General features: G+C 29.5%; 2 protein-coding genes across 2 annotated transcripts in view; both read left to right on the top strand.

Moving 5' to 3' along the window:
• The window catches only part of LOC113384424 (cofilin/actin-depolymerizing factor homolog), a 70,991-nt gene extending 66,035 nt beyond the window's left edge, over positions 1-4,956 (top strand). Inside the window, exons 2-4 of the mRNA XM_026622136.1 lie at positions 3,950-4,140; positions 4,555-4,660; positions 4,740-4,956. Coding sequence (XP_026477921.1) covers positions 3,950-4,140; positions 4,555-4,660; positions 4,740-4,886 — 444 coding nt within the window. The 3' untranslated portion in view covers positions 4,887-4,956. The remainder of the gene's footprint in view (positions 1-3,949; positions 4,141-4,554; positions 4,661-4,739) is intronic.
• A 2,541-nt stretch (positions 4,957-7,497) lies between these two features.
• Positions 7,498-26,966, top strand: part of LOC113386307 (heterogeneous nuclear ribonucleoprotein L-like) — a 295,967-nt gene continuing 276,498 nt past the window's right edge. The window contains exon 1 of the mRNA XM_026624095.1: positions 7,498-7,666. Within this exon, the coding sequence (XP_026479880.1) occupies positions 7,589-7,666 (78 nt within the window). The 5' untranslated portion in view covers positions 7,498-7,588. The remainder of the gene's footprint in view (positions 7,667-26,966) is intronic.

The following is a 26,966-nucleotide window of genomic DNA, read 5'->3' as shown; positions in this document are numbered from 1 at the left end:
TATGACAAGCGATACCGTAACAAGATGTGGAGCCGGTTGCCGGTTGTCGGCATTCCGTTATTTGATATTTAGCATCGTTTCGGCAGGGATGATGCAGTTTTAGATGGAATCGATTATTTTGTCTGGCTGGGTACATAGACGACTATTGGGAAGAAATTACATGTTTCACATGTTTCATGTCTAAAGATTTCAATTTATATTTGTCGTTCGTAATAGATGCAGTAGAATCTCGCTAAGGGGGCGCCCTTAATCACGTGAGCGAGTTTTTAAAGATTTTTGGACCCACCCCCTCCCCCTTGGTTATACATGTTATATTCAAAATAACCCCCGATCCCCTACCAAACATCACGTCTACTTTTAAGTACGTGAAAAAACTGTAAAATTTGGATTTTTTTTTTAAATGTCTGAACTTTAAAAAAAAAAATAGTTTAATAAAAAAAGAAATGGACGTGATATCTTACTATACCTCTCCCTCCCCAACGTGATATTTCGTGATTTTTTGTCAAACTTCCCTTCCCCCTAAAAACCTCACGTGATTATTTCGGCACTTCGATAAATAGACACCTTCAATAATCCGACACCCCCAGCTACTGGACAATTTTTTGGAAACCAGCTGGAAGATTTTCTGCTATTTCTTTATTTTAAGACTAATTTCTTATAATCTGAACATTCCAATAATCCGACAGCTTCTGCTTTATATAGTGTCGAATTGGTAAGAATATACGGTAAACTGTGTATACAGTAAAACCCGGGTTTTTTTAGGAATCGGACCAAAAATTTTTCTTATACGGAAATCGTCTTATGCAGGATGGGAACAATGTGTTTGATAATTTCTCGCATATTACGCCACTATTCTATGCTTCTTCAGTCAGAATCGTCTTAACGGGGTTCTAAGTTTCATTAATTTTAAAAATTGTATTAGATTTGATTTGTTTAGTGATTTACAGCCTATCTACATTATTTTAATATCACATATAATTTCAATGCATTATTATAGATTATTAGGTAACTGAATGATTTTATTAATCACGTGATCGATTTTTAAGGATTTTTGGACCCACCTTTCTTTACCAATACATGGTTATATTTAAAAATTAACATTTATTTTTTTTTTGAAAAAAACCTTAAATTTTTAGATTGTTTTTTGATAAAAATTGGATTTTTTTCAATCAATTAGTAAAAAATAAATCACTTGATATTTTACTATTTATATATTCAATTGATTATTGAATGGGATCGAAATCATTATCTAATTTGTAATTTTTTATCCCAAAACTGTTGATATTTTTCTGTGCCTAAATATAGAAAAAATAATATATATCCAAGTAGAATACATTTATTTATTGCAAGTAATACATAATAGAAATAACAATTTACAAAATTTTGCATTTGCAGTCTCTAATATAGTATAGATGTTTAATATATGGATTCAAGATTAAAGTTTAAAAAAATGGAGCAAAAAATTTCAAGAAAAATTACGTTACCCAAACAAATATTTAAAAGAATTAAGCGAGGAATCTCCTACTCAAAGAGTGAAAAAAAATGGCCATGCAATCTTAAATAAAAGGTCAAAAAAAAAAAAAAGATCTCTATCTTAAATGTATTTACACCCAGCCCACCCCAAAAAATTTATATTATTTTGATCGGCGATAAACCTAGGCAAATAAAGATTCAACTTAATCAGGAAATTTATTTCTTTTTTATGCGTTCGTTAATTTTTACACCTTCTTGTCAATATACTAATTGAAAAACATCTGCAACATAAAATTCGTTACTAACTTGAATTACATTCAAGTTCAACATTTTTCATCTTAACGATAGAGATAGAACTAAAACTCATATATTTGAAGCCCATTTCATGTAACATGTAAAACTAGAAATTTCTTAGTCATTCATCATGTTCTTTGCAAATTTCACAACAGGCATAAACCCAGATTAACATCATCATTGCAAATTTCTAACTCTGAATTGATCATGCTATATTACGTAATTGCTTCGTCTATCAACGGCCCTGATGATTATCCGATCAGTATAAAGTTTATTCAGCTTTATCCGTGTTTGCGTGATTTTGTACGTTCGTGTATTTTATGTATGTGCATTGGACCGCAAAACCAGTCTGCATTTTACCGGTATTGACAGACTCGACACGCGAAATTACGACACTAAACATTTGGATTTGGATGTGGCTGGTGAAGGTCAGAAGAATTGTAATAGATTCTCAAATTAGAATCATTAGATTTAGATCTATTGGAAGGACTATTAGATAGCGTTTTTTGGAATAGACTTACACTATCGGTTTTCCACTTATGTGGTTGTAATAGATACTGGCTAAATTGTAGTACACTGCCCAGCAAAAGTTTGGACTCACTTAGGAAAATCGTAATTTTTATTCATCATTCTCAGACAGTTTAATATAACAGATTCGTTGAGAATTACATTCAATTTAAAAGCATTTACATCTGATATTTTTGAATTTTTGTGAAAATCAATCCAGCCAGTTTTTCATCAATCTGTTGGCCTTTCGATTTGAAGTCATTGGCGCGCATTTTTAAATGATGATGCATCGAGTAAAAGTTAATTTGAGTTCAAAAAAAATAGTTAATGTAATTCAAAGTGATAATTTGTAACATTGTACTTATTACAATATTTCGAAAATTAACATATTTCTGTACAATAAATAAATGAGAATTTTTAAAGAAAACGCTCAAAAATCATTCTCAAAATGTTTTTCTATATCCAATACGTACATTAAAAGGTCTGAGGAGAACGATAAATAAAGTGACGAAAAAAGTTTTTTTAAGTGTGTCCAAAGTGTGTTATTTTTGACTAATTATGCTATTGAATTCATTAAAGTGGATATTTAATGCTATTGGATTTCAATTGAAGATCTAACTATGCATCCAACGTTCTAACGTTTTTTTTTTAATAGTACATATTTCTAGTTGTAAAATGTCATGAAAAATATAAATTAAGAACAAACTGATCTGCTTAATTCCTTATACATTATCATGGGGAGATTCTGAATATTTTGAACTTTCTGATCAGTTCATTAAAGGCATTAAGTCCAGTCATTATAGTAAGTTCACCTCGGAATTCGAGATACCCAGCTGTAAGTCTGTAAATACTTGTATATTGACACCCTAAAGTTGTCTCAAAACCTACATATGGTACTGACACTCAACCATATGTAGGTTTTGAGACAACTTTAGGGTGTCAATATACAAGTATTTACAGTCTTACACCTAAGTATCTCGAATTCCGAGATTCTTACCTAATTGAAACTTAAACGACTGGACTACATATGAAAAGATTACATAGATTTTTATCTATCTCTGAAACCCTGCATGGTTTTCTTTTTTTTTTACAGAAGCAATATATTTTTATTTCAACCAACATTTTGCAGGATATCTATTTCTTATCCTAATTACCATGACGATGTCACAACTAATTTATTAATATTCTAAGATTCGATTTCGAATACCAAAGTGTGTATAATAAATAATTCGATCCTTGCATATAATGTGTCATTAGAATTAACTTATTACAAACTTGTGTGATTAGGTTTTATTACGTCATTTATTTTGGCAGCATTTACATATGTTAAGAATAGAATGAATCTATAATTACTGGCCCAAACTAACAACTTTAATAGATCAGTTAAGCATTCTAAATATTAATGTTGAGGATTTCTATAAATATAAGAAGTAAGAATAACTTACATTAAATCATCTTAATTGGCAATATTAGATCATAAAATGCTTTATCATTATTCCTTTTTATCTGATCAGAAAAAAAACTCCTCTAATTTGACTAATGGGCATGAAAATTCAAATTTGAATTTGAATTTCATCTAAATATGCCATACATGAATGCATCCAACTCTGTCAAAATTGTGTTTATATATTGATTTAATTATTTAATTTGACTAATTTTAATTTTTCTTTTCCAGGCATCCGGTGTAACTGTTTCGGATATTTGTAAGACGACATATGAAGAGATCAAGAAAGACAAGAAGCACCGCTATGTAATTTTTTTCATTAAGGATGAAAAACAAATAGATGTAGAAGTCATTGGTGAAAGAAATGCCGAATATGAATCTTTCCTCACCGACCTGCAGAAAGGTGGAACTGGCGAATGCCGGTAAGATAATTGATCATTAATTAAATTTTACAATATTTTAACAAATCTATCATCAGTAGAGTTGCACTATATACTTGCCTATTACATTACTTTTAACCTAATGTGTAATATTAAGTGATAGTAAATATTATTTAATTTTGCAGCTCTTTAAGTACTTAAATATAAACTAAAATTGCAGTTTATTAGGTATAATCGCTAACAATGGCCATTTGAAATATTCATTTCTATTAATATTAGAATATAATTACATCTCATATGTTTAATACCTTAAATATTTAGTTATTGATGATATAGTAGTGGTTCTGGAATATTTCTTTCCCACTTTCGATAAAATAAAAATAGCAATATATGCTTCATTGCGACTTGGTTGTAAAATCTTGTATATCTAATAAACATTCACCATTTCTATTCCAGATATGGTCTCTTTGATTTTGAATATATGCATCAATGTCAAGGCACATCAGAAAGTTCCAAGAAACAAAAGCTTTTCTTGATGTCATGGTGCCCAGATACCGCTAAGGTGAGATACATAGAATAACTTTATTATTTGTTAAATTATATTAATTAAATATGTCATTAATAAATATTCTCTTATTTAGGTTAAGAAGAAGATGTTGTACAGCAGCTCCTTCGATGCATTGAAGAAATCTCTTGTTGGAGTACAAAAATACATCCAAGCAACTGATCTCTCAGAAGCAAGTCAAGAGGCCGTGGAAGAAAAACTACGTGCTACGGATCGCCAATAAAAACAACCAGCAAACAGACATTCATGTGTGCGTGCTAAATCTACCCATATATATTGACCCAAAGACATATTGTCCAAATATGTTTTAGTCAAATTGCATCATATTTTGTATAGCACAACTAATTGTTCTCATAGTCTCGTTCATTTATTTTATAAGATGAAACCATTTTCATAAGCCTGTTGCGTAGTAAGCCCGTACATGAACTTTTTATATTGGTATTAAGTATTAAAGTAACAGTTTCTCAAATGAATTTTGTATTTATGTATAAAAAAACTATATTTAAATATTACAAGAAATAAACAAATCATCTTGTAAAACAATATTGCTTGTATTATTGTATATGCTTTAAAAAGGCTATGGGGAAAATGTGCCACAGAGTTCTCTATATGCAGGTCTCTGTTTTTGATAACTAAAGTTAGTGAATGAAAACCAAATAAAATCTTGACTAATTTATTTAAATAATTTTGATCTAAGCTTTGGAAGAATTGTTTTTCTCGTTTACTGCAATTTATGACTGTAAAATTTTCAATAAAATTACAATTTTTGAGATATTTTGTTGTCATTTCAGTAAACATACAATATTAAGCCATTTATAGAAAAATATAAGAGAATTAATATTTCATTGGTTCATCCCATTTTATTACATTAGAAAATGTAGTGAGATCCATATTGTTTAACTTTTTCAATGCTTTTTCTTTTATGCATGTATGATCATTTTATTTTGCTTAAAATATAGAATTTGAACATTCAGTAATACTTTATGTTAATCTATTCAAGTTTTAGTGCCTAAAACTTTTTTTTTATACATATTTATATAAACATTGTGAACCAAAATCAAAAGTTGGCAGGCGAGTTGTGGATATGTATACATGAGAAAAAATAGAATCAAAATTTGTCAGTAGAAAATAATCTTCTGGAATACATTAACAGTTCTATCTTATAAGAACTAATGTGTTGTTATCAAAGTTGCAATCTATACGAGAGTTGGAACAGGTAATGTTAATATTCTTTTATTATGATTTCAATAACTATTTTCTTGCATAACCTTTAAACTTTATCTATGTAGTCTGACCATTTGATCGCCTGTACAACCAAGTTTTTTTTTTTATTGCTATTTTATTCATTCAAATTTTTATGGTTTTAAATTAGTATAACTTTCAACCTTGTGCAAGAATTTTGAGCTTGACTGGTGGTCTAATAGATTTTGATATGATGAACTTGATAATGAACATTGTAATTAATGTTCGAATGCTTTTTTTCAGAAGCGAAATTTGTGCAGCTACTATGATTATCATAAATTACTATCCTTTTAATATTAATTACGAATAAGCTTGACAAGAGCCTGAAATAATATCTATTATTATTGATTACGGCTTGCTTATTAATAAATAAATTAATAAAGTAGAACTAATTCTTTAATCGAGTTTTTTGTGTTACTCCAACTTCCAAGTATTACAAAAAGCTTTCGAAAAAATAACTTTGAATCTATCGTTGCTACTTTTAGGCCTGTTGAAACACAAGATACTTTGAGAATTCATATTTTTGTTTGATATATTTGCAGTTCCCACATTTAACTCTAGAACGTTTTTGGGCAATATGCATGTAAAGATTACAAAATTCTTACACAGATTTTGTATTTATAGATATTTTTAGTAAATTGTTGACCATAGTTTATTTACTTGTATTTTAATAAATTAAATAATAAATTTACTAAATAAATCTCAAAAAAAATTTAACCCAAGTACATAATTGTTAATCATAGTATGTACAAATAGACTATTATTATTGATGTTAATTGCACTCAAAGAATGAAAACATGCAAAAATTATTAATAATCTGAATATCTATACTTTAATATCTAAAATAACTTTTAAAAGTTTATATAATATGGTAAAATAACGTTTTATGCATTTTGTCAGTGAACATGTCAAATAATTGTACAACGCATGACAAGATGGCGTAACAAGTAATTTAATAAATAATATAAATAATATTACAAATAAATTAATTGTAATTAATTACTTGTAAATATATGAATTATAATTGTTTTAAAAATATATAAACTTAATTGTTAATAAATTAAATAGATAAAAACACTGTAAAGTAAAATTAATTAACCCAAACACAAACGTTTTGTTTAGTTTTTAGATGTCATGACTGTAGTATAGAAGTTAGATGTCACTACCGTAATATATAAAACATATCAAATTTTTTGATAAAGGGACATATTTAGTTTACATATACTTTAAATTGAAGGCATTTAATATATATTAAAAATAAATCAAGAAAGGATAGCATAAATATTCATAATAAAATTAGCAAATGAATATCCAAAGACTGACATGTCATTACTTCTGTCACTGTGCGATGTCGCCATTATTAAGTTGGTAGTACAAAATGAATGTCATTAAAATGCATTAATAAACAAAACAGGCATTAAATTATCAATTATCTTTAAAATCCATTAACATGCTTTAAATATTATATTCTAACAAATCCATCTAATAAAAAATATTTTAAAAACATTCTCTTAGCAACGTCGAGCCTGGCAACACTTTTGGCAAACAATCAATAACGTAGTATCAAAATTCGTGCTACTCGCGCTGTATTCGTTCAGACGGCTTTCGATAACGTTCGAGTGATAATCGTTCTTACAGTGTGTTCTGTTTTAATTGATTATTGTGATAAAAATATATTACAAAATGGCTTTTAATATTAACAACGGTAGTGTCGCTTATAACAAACGCCAGCGGACAGAAAATGACGAGGAATATAATAAGGTTAGTGACATTTATTGATAGTTTGTAAAGTTTCGTTTTCAATTCAATGCACTCGCATGCTGAACATGGCCGATGAGTTTTAATTAATAATGGGATAAATAGATAATATTATGCAATTCGCGGGAAATAATACTTAAGAATACTTTGTTCTATAGTTTATTTATTATAGTGCAGAGTTTATGTTATGTTATTCTAAATGTGTCATTTAAGTGACTTGTGTCATGATGTTAAATTTTTTCTGTTTAAATTAAAATACACCTCATGTTTTTTGACATTAGATATGTTTGTCATTGACAATATCATTTGTCAAAACGCCGGCACACTTGTTATTGGGATCCAAAATGTCGTCAAGGAAACCATTCATTACGTGCTCAATTGTTATGTTTTGTTTATATTATGAATGGTATGCTTAAAAGTTTAAAACTAATTAATAAAATACGTACGATTCTTCTGTAGTTATTGCAAAATAGGTACTTGACCAAATCTTTGTAATTTTCACATTATTTCCGTAATTCTACCAAAGACATCGTTGAATAAAATACTTAAATTTTGTGTTAAAAAGTTCTTTAATACCAACGCAAAATTACACTAATTGCTTATTACATTTCAAACGTATTATTTATCATCGTTCTTTACATTATTAAGATTTTGTATTCATACAACAAAAATATTGGAGGTTATGTTTATCTCTGAAATTCATCTTACAATCCGTTTCTTTAGATAATTTTTATGAATTTAGTATTTATTAAGATATTAATAGTAGTTATTTTCCAAATACACGTTTTTTTCATTTTTATGGAATTTATAGTTATGTGCAATATAACGGTAATCTTCAGCATAACATATATTTATATGGTGGAACCATATAAAATGTTGATATTCTTGTATATTAGTGTTTGATCTCTCTTAAATTAAATTCATTCTTCAGTTATTTTTATTCATTTTTTTCCAATATTATGAAATTTAGTTATGTCTAATATAACAGTAATCTTCAGCCTAATATATATTTATATGTTTCCACCATATAAAACTTAATTCATCTTAACCTAACTTAATTCATTCCTCAGTTATTTTTGCTCATTTTTTTTCAATATTAGGAAATTTATAATTATGTGCAATACAACTGTATTCTTCAGCACAATAAATTGTTCACCAGCATTAAATTGTTGATATCCTGGTGCATTACTATTTGATCAATATTTGTACAATGCAATTTTATTCCTTTCTAACTCTCTTAAACTAAACTAAATTTATTCGTCAATTATTTGTATTCATTTTTTTTCAATATTATGAAATTTATAGTCATGTGCAATGTAACTGTAATCATCAGCACAACATATATTTATATGTTTCCTCCATATAAAATGTTGATATTCTGGTATATTACTCGGTTTGATCAGTACATGTACAATGCAATTTTGTTCCTTTCCAACTCTCTTAAACTAAACTAAATTTTTGTTTTAGTTATTTTCATACATTTTTTCAATATTTTGGATTTTATAGTTGTGTGCAATGTAACGGTAATCTTCAGCATATTTATGGATCCGCCAGATAAATTGTTGATATTCTTGTATATTTATTATTTGGTATATTATTTAGTCCTTTCATATTTTATGAATCTAAATTAAATATTTTCTTTAGTTATTTTCATAGATAATATTTTCATACATTTTTTTTCAATATTATGAAATTTATAATTATGTGCAATACATCTTTCATCTTCAGCATAATATAAATTTATAATAATATGCTGAACACCAGCTTTAATTTTGTTGAAATCCTGGTGCATTACTATTTGATCAGTATTTGTACAATGCAATTTTATTCCTCCTCAACTGTACTAAACTGAACTAATTTTTTGTTTTAGTTATTTTCATACATTTTTATTAAAAATTTTGGATTTTCTAGTTATGAGCACTATAACGGTAATAATCAGCATATTATATATTTATATGTTTCCACCATATAAAATATTGATATTCTGGAATATTACTCGATTTAATCAGTACTTGTAATAATATCCTTTCTTACTTCATTGAAGCAAAATAAACTTCAAGTTTACATAAATTTTTATAATTTTTTTTCAATCTTTTGGAATTGTTTGTTATGTGCAATATAACTGTAATCATCAGCATATAGATATTTATAAAAAGCATATGTGTTCACCAGCATTAAATTGTTGATATCCTGTTATATTGCTATAAAATCAGTATTAGTACAATGCTATTCTATTTCTTTTTAAGTATATTAAACTAAGCAAAATTTTTGTTTTAATTATTTTCATATTTTTTCAATATTTTGGATTTTATAGTTATGTGCAATATAACGGCAGTCATCAGTATAATAGATATTTATATGTTTCCACCATATAAAATGGTGATATTCTGGTGTATTACTGTTTGATCAGTACTTGTACAATGCAATTTTATTCCTTTCCAACTCTCTTACACTGAACTAAATTCTTGCTTTAGTTATTTTCATACATTTTTATTCAATATTTTGGAATTTTTAGTTATGTGCAATATAACCATAATCTTCAGCATAACAAAAATTTTTAATGATCATATGTGTCCGTCAGTGTTAATTTGCTGACATCCTGGTATATTGCTCTAAAATCTGTATTAGTACAATGCAATTTTATTTTATATCTTTTTAATTCTATTAAACTAAACTAAATGTTTGTTTTAATTATTTTCATACATTTTTTTTCAATATTTTGGTATTTATATTTATGAGCAATGTAACTGTAATCTTCAGCATAATATATATTTGTGTTCACCAGTGATAAATTTTTAATATCTTGGTAAATTACTATTCAGTATTTCTACAATGGTATTTTATTCACTCTTAGTTGAATAAAACTATTCAAAACAATATTACTTCCATTAATTTATTCGGTCTCCATACAAATTCAGTCACATCTGCAATTACAGTTATTTTATACACATATATGGCACGTTAGTACCATATCAGTAGTTTACAACCTTTTCGTACAGTTATTAGACTGGATGGATTTTTAAAGTTTTTGAAAAAATAATGCTGCTCTCTCCTTAGTTATTTTTAACAATATATAGATTGTTAATTATAAATTTATAAATACTCAACTGATATAATTCATTCATCAGGCTACAAATTATTATAAAATATCAAGTCAAAAAAATAATTATTTATTCATTAATTTCATATCATTTTACCGGTGTTGATTTATTTTTTTTGAAAATACAATTTTGAAAGCAGCTGTACGCCTCTTGTGAGTTCGCGCCCCACAATTTGGAAACCACTGCGTTAAGGTGCGTCCACACCTAACGAACGAACACGAACGAACATGTCGAACAAGAAAAATACAAAGAAGAACGAACAGGAACACAAACGAACGCAAAAAATTCCAAACGAACTTGAACAAGCGCTTAAAAGCAGTGAGCGCTTGAATTTTCGTTGTTCGCAGATGTTCCGTGAAACGTCAGTTTTATTATTGATATGGATGTAAGCTTTAATCATACGGCATTTTCACTGGTTTTTGTGTGATTTTTGTTCGTGTATATTTTGTAAATATACTGTAAATAAATTATTCAATTAATTTCACTCAGTTTTTGTATTTAATATTTATATTTTGAGTCGTTTTCTTTTCTCAGCATTCATATTTGGAGCAAGCTGAACATTCCAGGCTTGAGCTAACTATACTCAATTTTCATACTCTCATCCTCAACATATATGTTGAATGTCTATGTATGATAACAAGTTTGATATTTACTTGTAAAGACTGCAATCATACTCTTCTTTTATCTATGACTGCAATTTCTTCTTTACTGCAGCTTCTGACATCCCAAACGTTTTGCCTACACTTTCCCAAGCATCGTTTTTTTTTTCTAATAATTTTATAAAAAGGGTCTTTAGTCTCCCATATTATAGGAAACTTTTCTATTTCATTTATGAATGATGAAATTACGTCATTTGACCATTCCATAATTTATTCAAAATTTTCAAACTGTACACAATAATTAAAAGTAAATATTATTAAAATTTTCAAACATTAAAATTAATAACATTATTATTAAATTTAAAAAAATTATTATTAAATTATTAAAATTATTAAAACAAAAATGTTCGTTTGCGTTCGTTGAGACGTCCACACTGCACATACGAGTTCAAACATGAACGAACAATTCCCTTTGATGTACCGACAAGTTGCGGAACATTGCTCGCCATGTTTGTTTATGTTCGTTCGTGATCGTCGTGGCGTCCACACTATGCTGTTGCCGTTCGTTCTGGTACGTTTTTTTATGTTCGTTCGTGTTCGTTCGTTAGGTGTGGACGCACCTTTAAGGATTCGCCTCAACGTTAATTTTAAAGTAGTTTTGTACTCTTATGTAAAATTAAAATGTGGGATATCCCACCACCTAGTTTGGATATTTTTCTTATTGAGAAATAGTTGGATTCAATCAGAAATAATTTTGTATGTTTGAAAATTGTTATATAATTAGAATTTCCACTTTCTAAACATAATTTTCTTTTATCGAAAAAAAAAACACATATATATCTTACTATCTAAGTATCTTTCTATGTCTTACCATTTTCTTCCCTTTTCCGTATTTCCTTAAGATTAAATTTAATTACATTAATATTTTTTACGTAAACCATCAATGTCAGCAGGGTAAAAAAAATAATACTTAATCCTTGTTTAACGACATTAAAAATGCGACATAAATAACTTTAAGCTCTACCCTAATAAATTTGAAGAAGTGACATTAATGTATGTTTGATGTTTAGAGCTTTTTTTCTCTACTGAAAGAAAAGGAACGCACTTTTGGATGAACTAGGATAAAATAGATGCAATTGCATATAAGGATAATAACAGGTCGATATGGTCACCTCAGGTTTTTGTAATACATATGGACTTAATCAACTACTGAACTCTTGTTTATATTTTAGTCTTCATTTTTTAGTATTCCATTTTTAACTTCACAAAGGATATAAGTTTGTTTTCTCTAAAAAATCCGATTCACTAACTTTATGTTTTCTCGACTTTTCAAATCGTTCTGAATCCCATGAGACCAAATTTGGAAAAAGTATGAAGTATGAGTATAGCCAATAGTGAGCCGATTTTCTTACCTTTCGTCGTTGTTTTCTCAAAAACGGCTCGACCGATTCGAAAAATTTAAAAGCCATTCGATGTAACTAGATGAGTATTAGTTGCTAGTTTTATGCTATGATCGGCCGAACCGTTTCTTTGTAATTAGCAGAAAAGTAAAAATTATTTCGTTCACGTTTTAGCCCACAATTTTGAATCGATTTAAAAATTCAAGAACTGTTGATTTAAAGAAAGATTTTGGTTAGGAATCGCGTTGATTAGTTTTTGGTAAAGATTATCATTGCCTTTTCTTTGTATAATATGTAAATAAATGTTTATTTTTTTTCGCGATTTTGTTAACTTTCCTAAAGTATATATCTGTAGGCCAATAAAACATAGTAAAAGTTATGTATAAACAATAATGAAAAGAAATTTTTTGAGAACAATAATGAAAATCGCAAACTTCTATATAAAATGTGATGATGTAAAGAAAATCATATTGGATATACCTATTCAAGCCTATATAGACAATTTATAATTATAGACCTTATTGCAATTAATTGTTTTTGTTATGTAAATCTGCATATTACTAATTCAAATCGGATTCAAAGATACTAATAACATTTGCAATTCAATTATTTACATAAGACAAATTGGATGAGAAACAAGATTGTTCTATTGATTGTATAAGTGGATGGTGTTGAATTTGTTTTTTCTGTGTAGTCAGATTTTGGAAAGTAGGACTTTTATTTGGCAAACTGAATAATTTTGGAAGACTGCTTTGCAAATATTTCTACTATCATTTGCAAAATTATCAAGTGTAGTACTATACCACCGAAGTTTGGTTATTATGGTTAAAATGATTAAATAAGGTACCGTTCTGCTGTTTCTTTGAATGTACACTAATAGATCTAAATTTCTTATATGCATACATTATATTTCAAATATGTAGGTGAAAGAGTTCACATTTCAGCATAACATAAGAGCAATTTTAATCAACTATTACAATTTTTTTATATATATTTATTATAGACAATCAGAAATACAAATTGCTATGAGTCTATGTGATCCATTAAATATGTCATCTAGAGATCTCCTCCACAGAAGAAAGTCCCCCGTAGATAATCTATGTTAATAAAATAAATCAATGTTCATAAAATAAATCTATGTTAATAAATAATCTATGTTTGTAAAATAATCTTTACGTTGGACGTACTTGCACATCCCCATAGCTGAATACCATATGTCCATATTGGTAATATTACTAACTTATAGATTAGTAATATATTGATGACATTTTAGATTTTCTTCCTATTGGCCAGTAGAGTTTTCTAAATTTTTTCATAATTTGCTTCCTCAACTATTACAATAAGTGTCGAATTTGATACCGTTTTCTTATAGTGAATGGAATATTTATAATTCTTTTATAATGCATCTAAAGGATTACATTACGTAGAAACGAACATATAACTTAGGGCATTGTATTACAATTACTCCAAATGTGTGTACCCATTACTGTAGTGCATATATACAGATTTTTCCAAATTGTTTTCACAAAATTAAAATAAACTATCTTATTATTTAAATATATCTCTACTACTACTTTTGTATAGATACTTAATACAAAGTGCTATTTATATTTGAATATATTCATTAGCCAAGGTAGACTCATAGACGCTAAAGGTGTGGGCGCACGTGACATGCTTTATGCACCAAAATTAAAATAGGCGAGTTAAAATATCGAGAAATCTTGCTAAATATAATCTGATAGTATCTACTAAAATTTGTTCTTCTCATTAATCTATCGTTTTACACTTATTATTAAACGAATCATGCCAAAGCTCAGTATTTTAGTCGGTTATATTGTTCATATAAATTCATGTTGCAAAACCGTTCATCTAGTTCATCAAAATCTAGTTACAGGGATGATGGCGCGATCAAAAGTATTATAAGGGAAGCACTGGAAAATTTTTTTTATGGCGTAGGAAATACCAAAAGAGGATCGTTTTGGGAAAAATACTCCAGGGTCATGAAAATCTGATGGCGATGTAAGGAAACACAGAGTTATTGCTCAAGAATACTCCGTACATTCTCGTATAGTAGCTTTAAAAATAAGGAAATCTAGATACTTAAACTAGGTATCATTTGAATTAAATTGATGTATGTAGAAATAGGAAATAAAGCAGAACAATTTTTTCTGGTTTTCTTTGTTTTTATTTAAAAATTAGTTCAGAATCATATTTCTTTAGAAATCTAGTGGTACAATCATTTCAAATTCATCAGATTTTTGTGACATGATGACACAGATGAAATTTTGCCAGAAATGTTGCCGTTTATGCATTTCTAAAAGTGTAAAAATGCTTTGAGGTTCGATCATAAGTAAAATGAAATGAAAACTGCAAATTTGAGTGCAATTATTCTTTATAAAATTTATTGTACAGATATGTCTATCATCCCTGTCGCGTTGTATTTGCTTTATTAATATTATATTTGGAAATTAAAAAATAAATCGAAAAAGAAACTGTATTCCGCCACGTGGTTATGAAATTTATTAAAACTCTCCTTCGATAATTCAGGTTGTTGGGTTATAATTTAACCCTTGTAGCTGTGAACTGTATTAAACACTGATTTGTTTGTATATTATGTATTTTTTGCAGTTCTAATTACAATCACTGATTTGTTACTAAGTTATAATGAAAGAAGATGTATTTATTTATTATTTATTATACATGTTGTTTTGCGGACTTTACTTTTTGAAGTGAACAATTAGTCCTATCAAACTCTCCGCTACCCCCTCTGCCAGGTGTAGCAACCATCCCGTGTAAAGCTCAATGCCATGAAGATTGCCACCTTCATGGCCAACATAATAAAACAAAAATACGTCCGAACAGAAACTAAGCTTTCCAACATCAAATTATGTTTTCATGGGTCACGAATAATATTTCATAGTTCTATTACTTGTTTATTTGAATCCAATTTTCTTTATATAAACATGCTCGTAACCAATGGTAATTTATGAAAAACTATTTCTTTGTTTAAATATTTTATCATTTATTTTTTATTACAATTGACTTGTAATCTAAAATTACATTCACGATTTGGCTTATTACAATTTGTTTATGAGTCTATTGTTACATACTTATCAAGTGACCTTTATTTCAATAACAATAATAGCCACATGTTTAACAGCTCATGTGTTTTGGTTAATAAGTCATAATTAGACAATGATTTCGAAACGAATATTTTAAAAACGATATAATTGAAATATACAAAATAAAATAAATTTGCAGTTTTTACAGCATTTCACGAATTTTAATACTATGTTGGTAGAATAGAAATACCTCACATTTTTTTTTAATTAAGAAAAATCCTAACTAAGTTTGAATTTCGACTGTATAAAATCTTTTTTTTTTAAATATTGGACATTGCCAATTGTTGCTTGTTCTCGTGTGTTTTGTTTGTTATAATTCTCCTATACGTCGTTAACAATTTTCATTAAGTGTTTATTATACTAACAATAAGTTTATTAGTTTCAAGGAACAGGGTAAAATATTCTTCTGATTCGTGCATTTTTCATTAAATCAAGATTTGTACTCAAGATTTAAAATGTTTATTTACCTATGCCGATTTCCTTGGTGATATCGGTACTTATATAACGTACGCATACAACGACAGATCTCTATTCACATACACGACGACTAATCACAATCGACCCATACAGAAATGATTTCATCGAAAGCGTATGACGAACAGTTCGGGCGTAACGGACTTCCGTTGCATTTGTACGGGGTTACACCCTAGTCGCGTCTAAAGAAATTTTACTTCAAAAATATATGGCGTTGAAGTTACTTTTTCATAGGACAATGTCCTTCGACAGTCTTAAAGAAATAAAATATTATCCAACTGTTGAAGTTAAACTATTTTAAAAATGTATAATAAAAATTCTTATGTTTGTATTCTTATGTATATAGTCTACTACACACATATTACCATGGTAGCAATTATAGATGGCATTTTGTGAAACAAATCAAAGGTGCCACATATGATTTGTATTCTATTCACATAATAAAATATGAAGGGTTTGGTCAAGACAGGTGATGAAAATTACAAGCATAGGCATTCCATTCCATTAAATTACATTCCTTGATTATTGTGGTTATGATTCAGGGACATGCAGAATATCACCATCACCATTTGTGATTTTTGTCATATATGGTGTAGGAACTATTTCATCAAACATTTTCTTTAGTCACTGAACTGACAATTCCAATGTCAGTCATTTCATAGACCTTTGCTTACATACCGAATGGAGTTACTTTTTTGTTTCAAAGTCGTTGATGATGCTTTCTCCACGAACGGTATTTTTGACGTAGTTATTTTTACGCTGGAAAAATTAATGGTCTGTTGTGGTTAATTCTATAAACGATCGGATCGATAGTACATGGACTAAAAATAAATCCTGGGATAGGCATATGACTTACAACGTGGTCGAAACCGAATGGCATTTCATGGCGTGGAATAAATAGGACATAAGACGCGGACGAGTTAGATAAACCTATTCTGCATTAGTTGGGGCGCCAATCAAACATAGTAACAGTCTGATGAAATTGATTTTTCTGGGTATATATTGTTTTTCTCTTTGTCAGCAGTTTTTTTATTTTATCGAACTCTAAACAGCAGACAATGCATTATGTGACAAGTACAGCATTCTTATTTTCTTTCTTGGACAACAAATAAATCATTTGATAAAGAACTGAAAACGTTAGAAAAAGACAAATCATCTGACCATTGCCAGAAATTAGTTGATGGTCTTATCTATTGAATTTAATGATTGATGCAGAACTTTTCTTTTTATCGGTCCTAAGTAGAATTGTTTTCTTTTTAATCGATCCTGGAGTTTTCTGGCGAACAAGTTTGGGTGATCCGCGATACGGCTTTTGTACTTTTGAGAGAGTGCTTATACCATCTTTGACTTTTTTTAATGCCTGTGTATTTTTATATATAATATTTTTACGATCTGCACACATTTCTTACGACTTCTTGATATACATTTTTTTGCTTTACTCAGATTTTAAACTTTTCGTGGTTTATTGTCAATTTTATATCAAAACTCTCAACGAGAACGAAACAAGGAAATAAACTGTGACCAATAAAAAGGTTGTAAATGTATTCAGTTCAAATGTTAGCTCATGAAATAATATTATCGAAACTTTCTAATACTTTTATAATTGACACTAGATACTTGATTTATTTCATTCAAAATTTATCAGCAAAGAGTATACATACATTTAATATTCTGTTTTTGTCTTTTACAAGAATACATATATTCTTGGGTACTATACCGCTGCTAACAAAATATGTAAAGTCCACTGTCACCAAATAAGGGGTGAATTAATCGACTTTTTAAGGATTTTTGGACCCCCCTCCCCCTTGGTGATATTCAAAATTACTCTCTCTCTATCACTAAACATCACGTGTATTTTTAGTTACGAGAAAAAATTGTAATTTTTTAAAATATTTTTTGAAAATGTTTGGATTTTTTTTTTTAAAATCAGGTAAAAAATAAATACATGTGATATCTTACTATACCCTTCCCTCCCCCACGTGATATTTCGTGATTTTTTTGTCAACTTCCCCTTCACCCTAAAAACCTCAATGGACGCCCCTTAGTATGTGGAGCACTACATACCAGATCAGTATATAAAAACAAGAACTTTTGATATGATTATTTATTTCGTATTACACAAATGACTTAAAATTGAACTTACTGGCTTACTAAAAATTAAAAGTTAAGCCGATTACATACATGACTACATCTAGTTGAACTCTAATGTATACATGACCAGACTAACTGAACTACTGAAGTACATCATTCAACTAAAACTGACTACTGAACTTCCTACATGACTAATCTGCCCCGACTTAGACATTGCTGCTTCGATATAGTGCTCTTAAGTAGAGTGACTTAATGCATTTTAGGGTAACATACATTTAATTATTTTGTTGAATGTAAATACGTGACCAGGATTTCTTGAAAAATCAGTAATAAACCCACGAAAACACTTCTCCACTTGGGGTCTTTAACTTCAAGTGACAATCTGATGTCGTACTGCTTGATATCAAGCTTTTCCGATGTTGCTGTCGAATCTGGGACTAGTTTGTGCTAGCACACGTTCTCAACCGTATATAAAATAGTATTTTATTTTGCTATACTGGAACATTTATATTACCTTTACCAACATGCCCAGACTGACTGAACTACTAAACTACATGATTCAACTAAAACTAACTACTGAACTTCCTACATGACTAAACTGCTCCGAATTTGTCATTGCTGGTTCGATATACTGTTTTTAAGTAGGCTGACTTAATAAATTTTAAGTCAAAATACATTTGATTATTTTGTTTACTTGTTGAGTGAAAATGCGGGACGAGGATTTCTTGAAAAATGAGTAATACACCCACGAAAGCACTTCTTCACTTAGGATCTATGACTTCAACTGATATCATACTGTTTGATATCGAGCTTGTTCGCGGTTGGGATCGAATCTGGGACTTGTTTTCCCGTTCTTGACCGGATATATGATGGTAATTTTTTTGCTATACTGGGACATTTACATTTGGCCAAAAATGTCATCGGAGCCATGACTATCGTGACAAACGGCTGAATAGACGTACGACCAGTGTCAATGCGTTCCGACACGATACAACTGTCTTCTGCTTCGTTTATAAATATACTAAGCGAGGCACAAAGCGGTTCCGTCCTAACGCTCGGGAACAATGTAGAGCTACGACGCAAATGCAAATCATTTGCCAAGCATCTACATACTAAATATTCATAATATTATCATATCATACTTGCATATTAGATTGTGAATTATTTTTCTCATCCGTTTGTTTGATGGACTAACAGAGAATTTTGTACATAGAAAAATGATATACAGAAGAAGCACAACATTTCTCGCATAATTCGTCACTTTACACTGCACTTTTAAACTTATTGTCTCTATCCCGCATAAGACGTTCTTTTACGTGGTTTATTCCGGTCACAGGAACATCTTTTTAAGGGGACGTCCATTAATCACGTGAGCGAGTTTTTGGGGATTTTTGCCCTCCCCCCTTGGTGATACATGGTGATATTCGAAATTACCCCTCATCCCCCTCCAAATATCACGTGTATTTTTAGTTACGTGAAAAAACTGTAAAATTTTTGAATTTAAAAAAAAAATCAGTTACAAAATAAATACACGTGATATCTTATTATACACCTCCTTCCCCTATGTGATATTTCGTGATTTTTGTCTAACCCCCCTCCCCCTAAAAACCTCACGTGATTAATGGATGCCCCCTAACGACGTTTATCGACATATACGAATTAGTAATTATATTACTATAAGGCAAATTCTTGGATAAAATATATAGTTTATAGTAATGCTATATTATTATGCGTTCTATTCGTATGAGTTGGTAGTAACAAACTGTCAAAAAATCATATATTTGCTGTGCGATCAGGTGTTTTACACATTAAACCTGACTTCATGCATGTGCTATCAAAGATATATCAGAACTTTGAACTTCTAATAACAATTTTATTTGAGGTTTGCCCGTTGTGAAGTTTAGGTTTTACGTACAGCAAAAATACATAGCTTTTTGACAATTGATTGCAATCAACTCATACGAATATAGACCCTTTACATAGCATTACCATAACATATCTACTTTATCCGGGAATTTGCTTCTATATTTACCAACGAAACAATGTAACAGTGATTAGCTTTAGACTGTTTACTTTGTTTCAAATAAGTCTTTTTTGAAAATAATTTTATTTTTAAGCAGATATTACATATCTTTATAATTACTTGAATTGACTGATGAATTACTTCAATTTATACAGCAAATGTTGTGGGTATTATAAATGTTTACAGTCTCAATAGTTAAGATGTAATAAGCCATTGCTATTTATCTTGTGGATTAATTCGCAGCTATTTGTACTTGAAATCACAATCTAATTTGTTGGATTTGGCTAGCGAAAACTATTTGAAAAACAATTTTGATAGGTTAATTCATAATTTATACTTATGCTTGATTTCAGTACAGCATTATATATGTTATATATTATGTTAGCAACTATGCAAGTGCGGATTTTCATTAGAAATTTAAAAATATTTTTTCCATGGAACTGAATGACTTTATTCTGTAGTGTATTATCCATTTTGATCAATGTCTTTTTGCCATCTTTTTCCTTTTTTCCTGAAACTTCTGATTTTTATTAACAAAAAAATTGATTCAGGTACGATTTAACACCATCATAATCATTGAATTGATTACCATTTGAAACAAATAGTAATCAGAAGGTGCCAAATTAGAACAGTATGGAGGATATGAACTAAAATAAGGCATTTTATATTTGTAATACGTCAGCAAATCCAAAAATTCAATCGAAACCATCTAATCGGAGAACTACACTTACTTAGTATCCAACCTAATATTACCATTTAGTTGGTCATCAGAAAAAAATATTTTCTGTATCACATTTCGTCTTTTTTGTTCTTTTTCCTCGTATCAAACAAAATCCGTTTGATGTCTTCCTACCGGTCTTCATCATTTAAAATTATGACAGAATGTTTATTATTGCGACGTGTACTTTAAAATTTTCAACAAACCTATATTTATTTTATATTCGTTGAACAGCACTAGATCTGTCTGGAATCGAGGAAGATAATAAAAATATCGGAAATTTCTCTAGTATAGAAAGATATCAACCGTCCAACGTATGTTGGACGACAGCATGATAAAAAAAATATAATTGAAAATGTTCTAGTATAAATCGAAACTCAATACAAGGAACGTAAAATCGTTGCAGGAAAAAAGTATCATGTTTTTAGAACGATATTGTTTATGGTAATAGTGGTAAATAGTAGTCTTCCCGAAGGCAGGTCCATGGTACGAAAACACCAATAATTAATGATTCTCTTTTTCACCCCTTTTTATTATTGCAATGATTTACTTTTTATTCACCTTATGCATTTTCTTTTTCAAACTTCTGCTTCCATGATTCTTGGTCTTGTACTTCGGATTTCGGTCCTTTGTATTTTCTCTTTTCGCGTAAGTCATCAACCATCTGCATTCTTCTTTCCATTCCATTTCTTTCCTCTATTTTATCTTCGACGATGTCACTGTAGAAGGTACTCTTTTTGCAGAATGAGTTGGATCCTGTTTCCTTTCCTTTTCTCTTCAGGTTTTCTTCATAAAATTGCTATATTTATTTTTGCCAAAGTCCGCTATGCAAAATATTTTTTAAATAAATAAAAAGTGTTTAACCTAATAGCTTCTATAATAATTAAAAGGATTACAAATATACATCAAACTGACAATTTTGTTTTTACTTATAATTCTTATTCGGAAACGTTTAGTGCCGTACAAACGGTTGTATTTCAATTTAACGACATACGTTAAGCCGTAGCTCTAAAATACGATGGAGAATCAGAGTAGAAAAACTCCGATGTTCGGAGTTTTTATTACAAAGAGAAGCAATCTTTTTTATTATTGGCTTTTGACTGCTCGTGTTTTTATCGGTGTCGGTTTTGTATGGGACGCATCGTGCAGTAATTGCAGATCAAAGGCAGGAGATTTTTACATGCAGCTGTGGAATTTGATACAAAGCAACGATATAGGCATTTTTGATCTTGGGGAGAGTTTTTGAGTAGTGCTTTTCTAAATTGGTTATTAATTTCCCTTCAATTCCTTTTCACTTTTCTTATATTGATTTCTAACATATTTGATTGAAAAAAAGAGTACTTTAAAATAATTTCTAAGGAACAGGGTGAAATATTAAGTAATATGGTAAAATATTCTTCTGATTCAGATATTTTTCATTAAACCAAGATTTGTACTACGATGTAACTTTAAAATGTTTATTTATCTATGCCGATTTTTTGTTGACGTCAGTACGCATACAATGACAGATCTCTATTCAGATACGCGACGACTAATCACAATCGACCCGTAAAGAAATGATATCATCGAGAGCGAATGGCGAATCGTTGGCACTCGACTCATATCTTATTTTATCTGCCGTAACGCACTTCCGTTGCATTTGTACGGGTTTACACCCTAGTCGCGACTAAAGAAGTTCTACTTCAAAAAAATCAGTAATAATCCTTTGTACCATTTTGTTATAAACACTCTTCTAGGGAAAAAAATTCTGATTAGGCTCAATATTGTAGATGTTTATTTATATTTAACTTTAAAATGTGTTCATCTTTTGAGTAGTGCACTTCTAAACTTGTATTTTTTTTTAAATTTTCTTTCAATTTTTGTATATAGATTTCTAACATATTTTATTAAAAAATAAGGTCAGTAAAAACCTCCGTACTGTTTATTTTGTGAAAATGCTGAGTGAAAATGAAATGTGTGAGGGTTTCATTATTATATTTTGCTTAAATTTCACACAACTATAATGACGATTTTGCTGGTTTATTGGCAAAATTTGAAGGAATCTATGATTTTGAACTATAATTTTTTTCACTTTCAATTAGAACAGTATTCTTAACCCTGAAAGTTCGTTAGAAAACAGGTCTTTATATTTTCAATTCCTTCTCATTTCTTGTACATCTCATGCACGAACTGTTATTTTTTTTTGACTCACAATTTTCTTTTATAATCGACACATGTTATAAATTTTATAACAATCTCTCATTTTTGAGCAAACAATTGACCTCCTAATTCCTTGTACCACTTTTGTACCGATTCCTCAATTTTTTTTGACTCGTTACAAATTTCTTTTAACTTCGACATATGTCATTTCTTATATAACAATCTGTCATTTTTTGGACAAACAATTGACAAGGTATTTTAAATTGAATTTGTACACCGAATTATCACATTTCCGGATGGGTAAAGAGAAATGAAGATGTAACTGACGACTTATTTACATATCATGTTAGTGTAATATATCATGTTGTATACGACGTGGAACGCGTGTGTTATGTAAATAACTTCCGAAATGTGACGTATATTGCATTTACATCGACGAATATTGCTCTTGGAAAGATTAGGCTTTGATATTTTATGGGGCTATTAATTATTTTCACACAAACAGACTTGTTTCACTTGGACTTTTATATCCTGATTATAATATATTTTTTATAAATAACTATTATATGTTAAGATAAATAAAGTCACTTGTTGCTATAATGAGGGTTGGAAAACCACATCCTCATTGGAAGGCTGCTGGAAAAAAATTTGAAGATTTTTATTACTATTGCAAGTTCTCCCTTTAGTGAAGTCTGTACATACAAACTTTCTAATAATTATATTCTACTTCACTTAAATGAGGATATATACAGTTTAATGACTAACAGGCCTGCTTAGAAACAATGCCAATTTTATGATCGACCTTTCGGTTTATAATTGGGTCCACATAATTCCTGCAAGCCATTGTTGTTTCTGTCGGTTTTTGATTCGAAGCTTTTGGCTGTGCTCCAACTTAATTGTCAAGTTATCATAATTCATTACGACGTGGATTCCTTGGATCAGTTAATTTTTGTAAAATTAGTTTTACGGCAAACGAAATTTATTCATTTTGTAAGCACGGATATAGTTAGCGAAACAGCTCTAAACGCGGATTCGAATCAAACTTGTTAATAATTGGGTTAGGAGAAAATTGATAGAAAATTTAAAAATTATTACAAATGAATTCTGTAGTTTTTCTCATACAAAAAGATAAGTGGTATAAACGACTATATTATAGATTGGCAACTAAGTGATTCATTCACCCTTAGATGGTTTTAATTGAATTTTTAAGCTTAAAAATTGAAAAGTTAAAAATTAAAAAAAAACAACAATGAAGATAGTATCAAATTGTACCAGATTCGTTTTTTGCTAATAAAAACCAGAAGTTTTATAAAAGAGGGATAATGATGCTTGAAGTCAGTGATCAAAATGGACAATGCATTTCAGAATATAGTTACATATTTACTTCCATGAAGATATGTCTTTGATTTTTTGACAAATACCTAATCTAACAGAACACAATCAGTTTATCGTGGTGATCAAGATTCCACAGTAGTATCTCATAAATTGAATATAAAACTCAGAGTCCCGCAAGGCTCTATTCTTGGTCCCTTACTATTTTTAATTTATATTGATGATTTGCCTAATTCTATCGATCTTTGCAAATTTATTATTTTTACCGACGATGTAAGTTTAATTATCAAGGGAAAATCTTTTGAGGAAGTCAATTTGAAACTAAAACAATCAATGATTGCTATTTCTAATTGGTTCAACTCTAATAACCTTTTACTTAATAATGATAAAACGAAAATAATGTCGTTCTGAACAGTCAATAGAATTAATAACGAGATCAATTCCATAATTATTAATGATGTGTAGGAATTCAAATAAAAAAAATTAAATTGGTATAATCAAATTTATTCGTCATTATTAACTAAACTTTCCAGAACTCGTTTTATGTTAAGAGTACTTAAATCTAAAGTTAGTTTAAATTGTCTTGATTCTATCTATTACGATAAAAATCCGCACTTAGTTGCCGCCAACCTGATACTTATAAAAAAATGGAATTCTCATTCAGTCTGATTAATGAGTTTATACTGTGTTCCTGTCTTTTGGCATTTAATGTAGTTCTTCTTTTGCTTTCTTTAAGAAGTTGTTGATATATGAATATATAACAACTCCTGCCAAATCTTGGATTAGTTTGATCAAAATTCAGTCATAATGAATGGTCAAAGATTAGATACCAGTACTGACAATAAAACTTGGGGTACCGCAAGGCTCTATTCTTGGTCCCTACTATTTTTAATTTATATTAATGATTTGCCTAATTTGCGACAATAATTAGGGCGACAGACAAATAGCTGGTAATCATTAATTTTATAAAAAATCGGGAAATAAATGGATTAATATTTTTGCAAAAGCATTTGATGCCCGACTCATATGTATTGCATCTTGTGAATGAGCATTTCGTTATTTCGAGTTACAAAGTTTAGTTAATTTCTAGTAAGCTTATTGCAACATTGGCCAAGTATCCAATAGTATAGTCTGTACTAGTCTGTAGTTATCCTCCAGGATAACTGACTATACCATCGGATTCTCCTCTCCAGACTCTCAGGATTAGACAGTGGAAGCGGTGATATTCATCGGACGTGCGGCGTTTACGGCGGTTTACTCCCGAGCGCTCTCAGCGTTTTAATCCGACGAGAGCGTAAACTAAACTTCGTTGGCTTCAACTCGAATCACGCCGGATATTACATCATAGTAACAGAGCGTGCAGGATTTTCTTCGGTAAAATTGTCAATCGATAGAAATTGAATGAAATCATTATATATTTTTCTGAAAAATAATATAATTCTTGCAATATTTTGATAAATACGCATATAAGGTCATTTTACCATTTGATCCATATAGTGTAAGAAAAACGTGCAAAACAAGAACCTCAACATGTTTTTTGGGTACGAAATCGTAGAAATAAAATGATGACTAGAGCTTTCTCTATTATCAAAACCTAAGGGACGCCCACGACTCGTATGTTCAAAATCGTCCTACAGGGAGACATAGAATAGTTCCGATAATGGCAAAAACAAAAACTAACTTCAAAACTATTTCCTTCGAGGAATGTGCGTTATGTTCGAGTTGGTCCTTAAAATGTAGCATATTCGATCGACATAGGAAATCGAAAACGAAATTTTTTTAAAGGTTTGCGAACATTTTAGCATAACTTAGAAATGTATGTGTTTCTTTTTGTATAGCATCCCAGACTGGTTTTTTTGTCTGGGTATGTCGGACTCCTTTGCACTTGCCTCTGGTCCCCACGAAAACAGCTCTAGTCGTCAGGCATTAATTCGTGGGGGGAGGATCTAGAATGTTATCATTGCACTGAAATTATACTTATCTTTTAAATGAGTGAAGTTCCATTCGCTCTTGCTCTTTCCATAGATCGCAGGTATATATGTGAGTGTGTATGTATGTACGGATTTTTTTCCATGATTTCTGGAACCGATTAGATTTATTAAAAAACATTTGGTGACGACAAACAACTGACGACTAGATATTAAAAATGTAAAAATTATAAAGTTTCCTTATATAGTTGAAATAAATCCTTTTAATTTTCTTCAATTTCAAAATATCCATATAATAAAAATTAGAAATATAAGATAGGAACATCAACAAAAATATTAGGAAACCATTTAATTTAGTGACATTATTATCTAATAC

The sequence above is a fragment of the Ctenocephalides felis genome, unplaced genomic scaffold (assembly GCF_003426905.1).
Source record: "Ctenocephalides felis isolate EL2017-DRISC unplaced genomic scaffold, ASM342690v1 CF-g0.4_SCAFFOLD_03571, whole genome shotgun sequence".
Classification (NCBI taxonomy): domain Eukaryota; kingdom Metazoa; phylum Arthropoda; class Insecta; order Siphonaptera; family Pulicidae; genus Ctenocephalides; species Ctenocephalides felis.
Note: the sequence above shows the minus strand (reverse complement) of the source record. Positions and strands in the feature narration are given on the sequence as shown.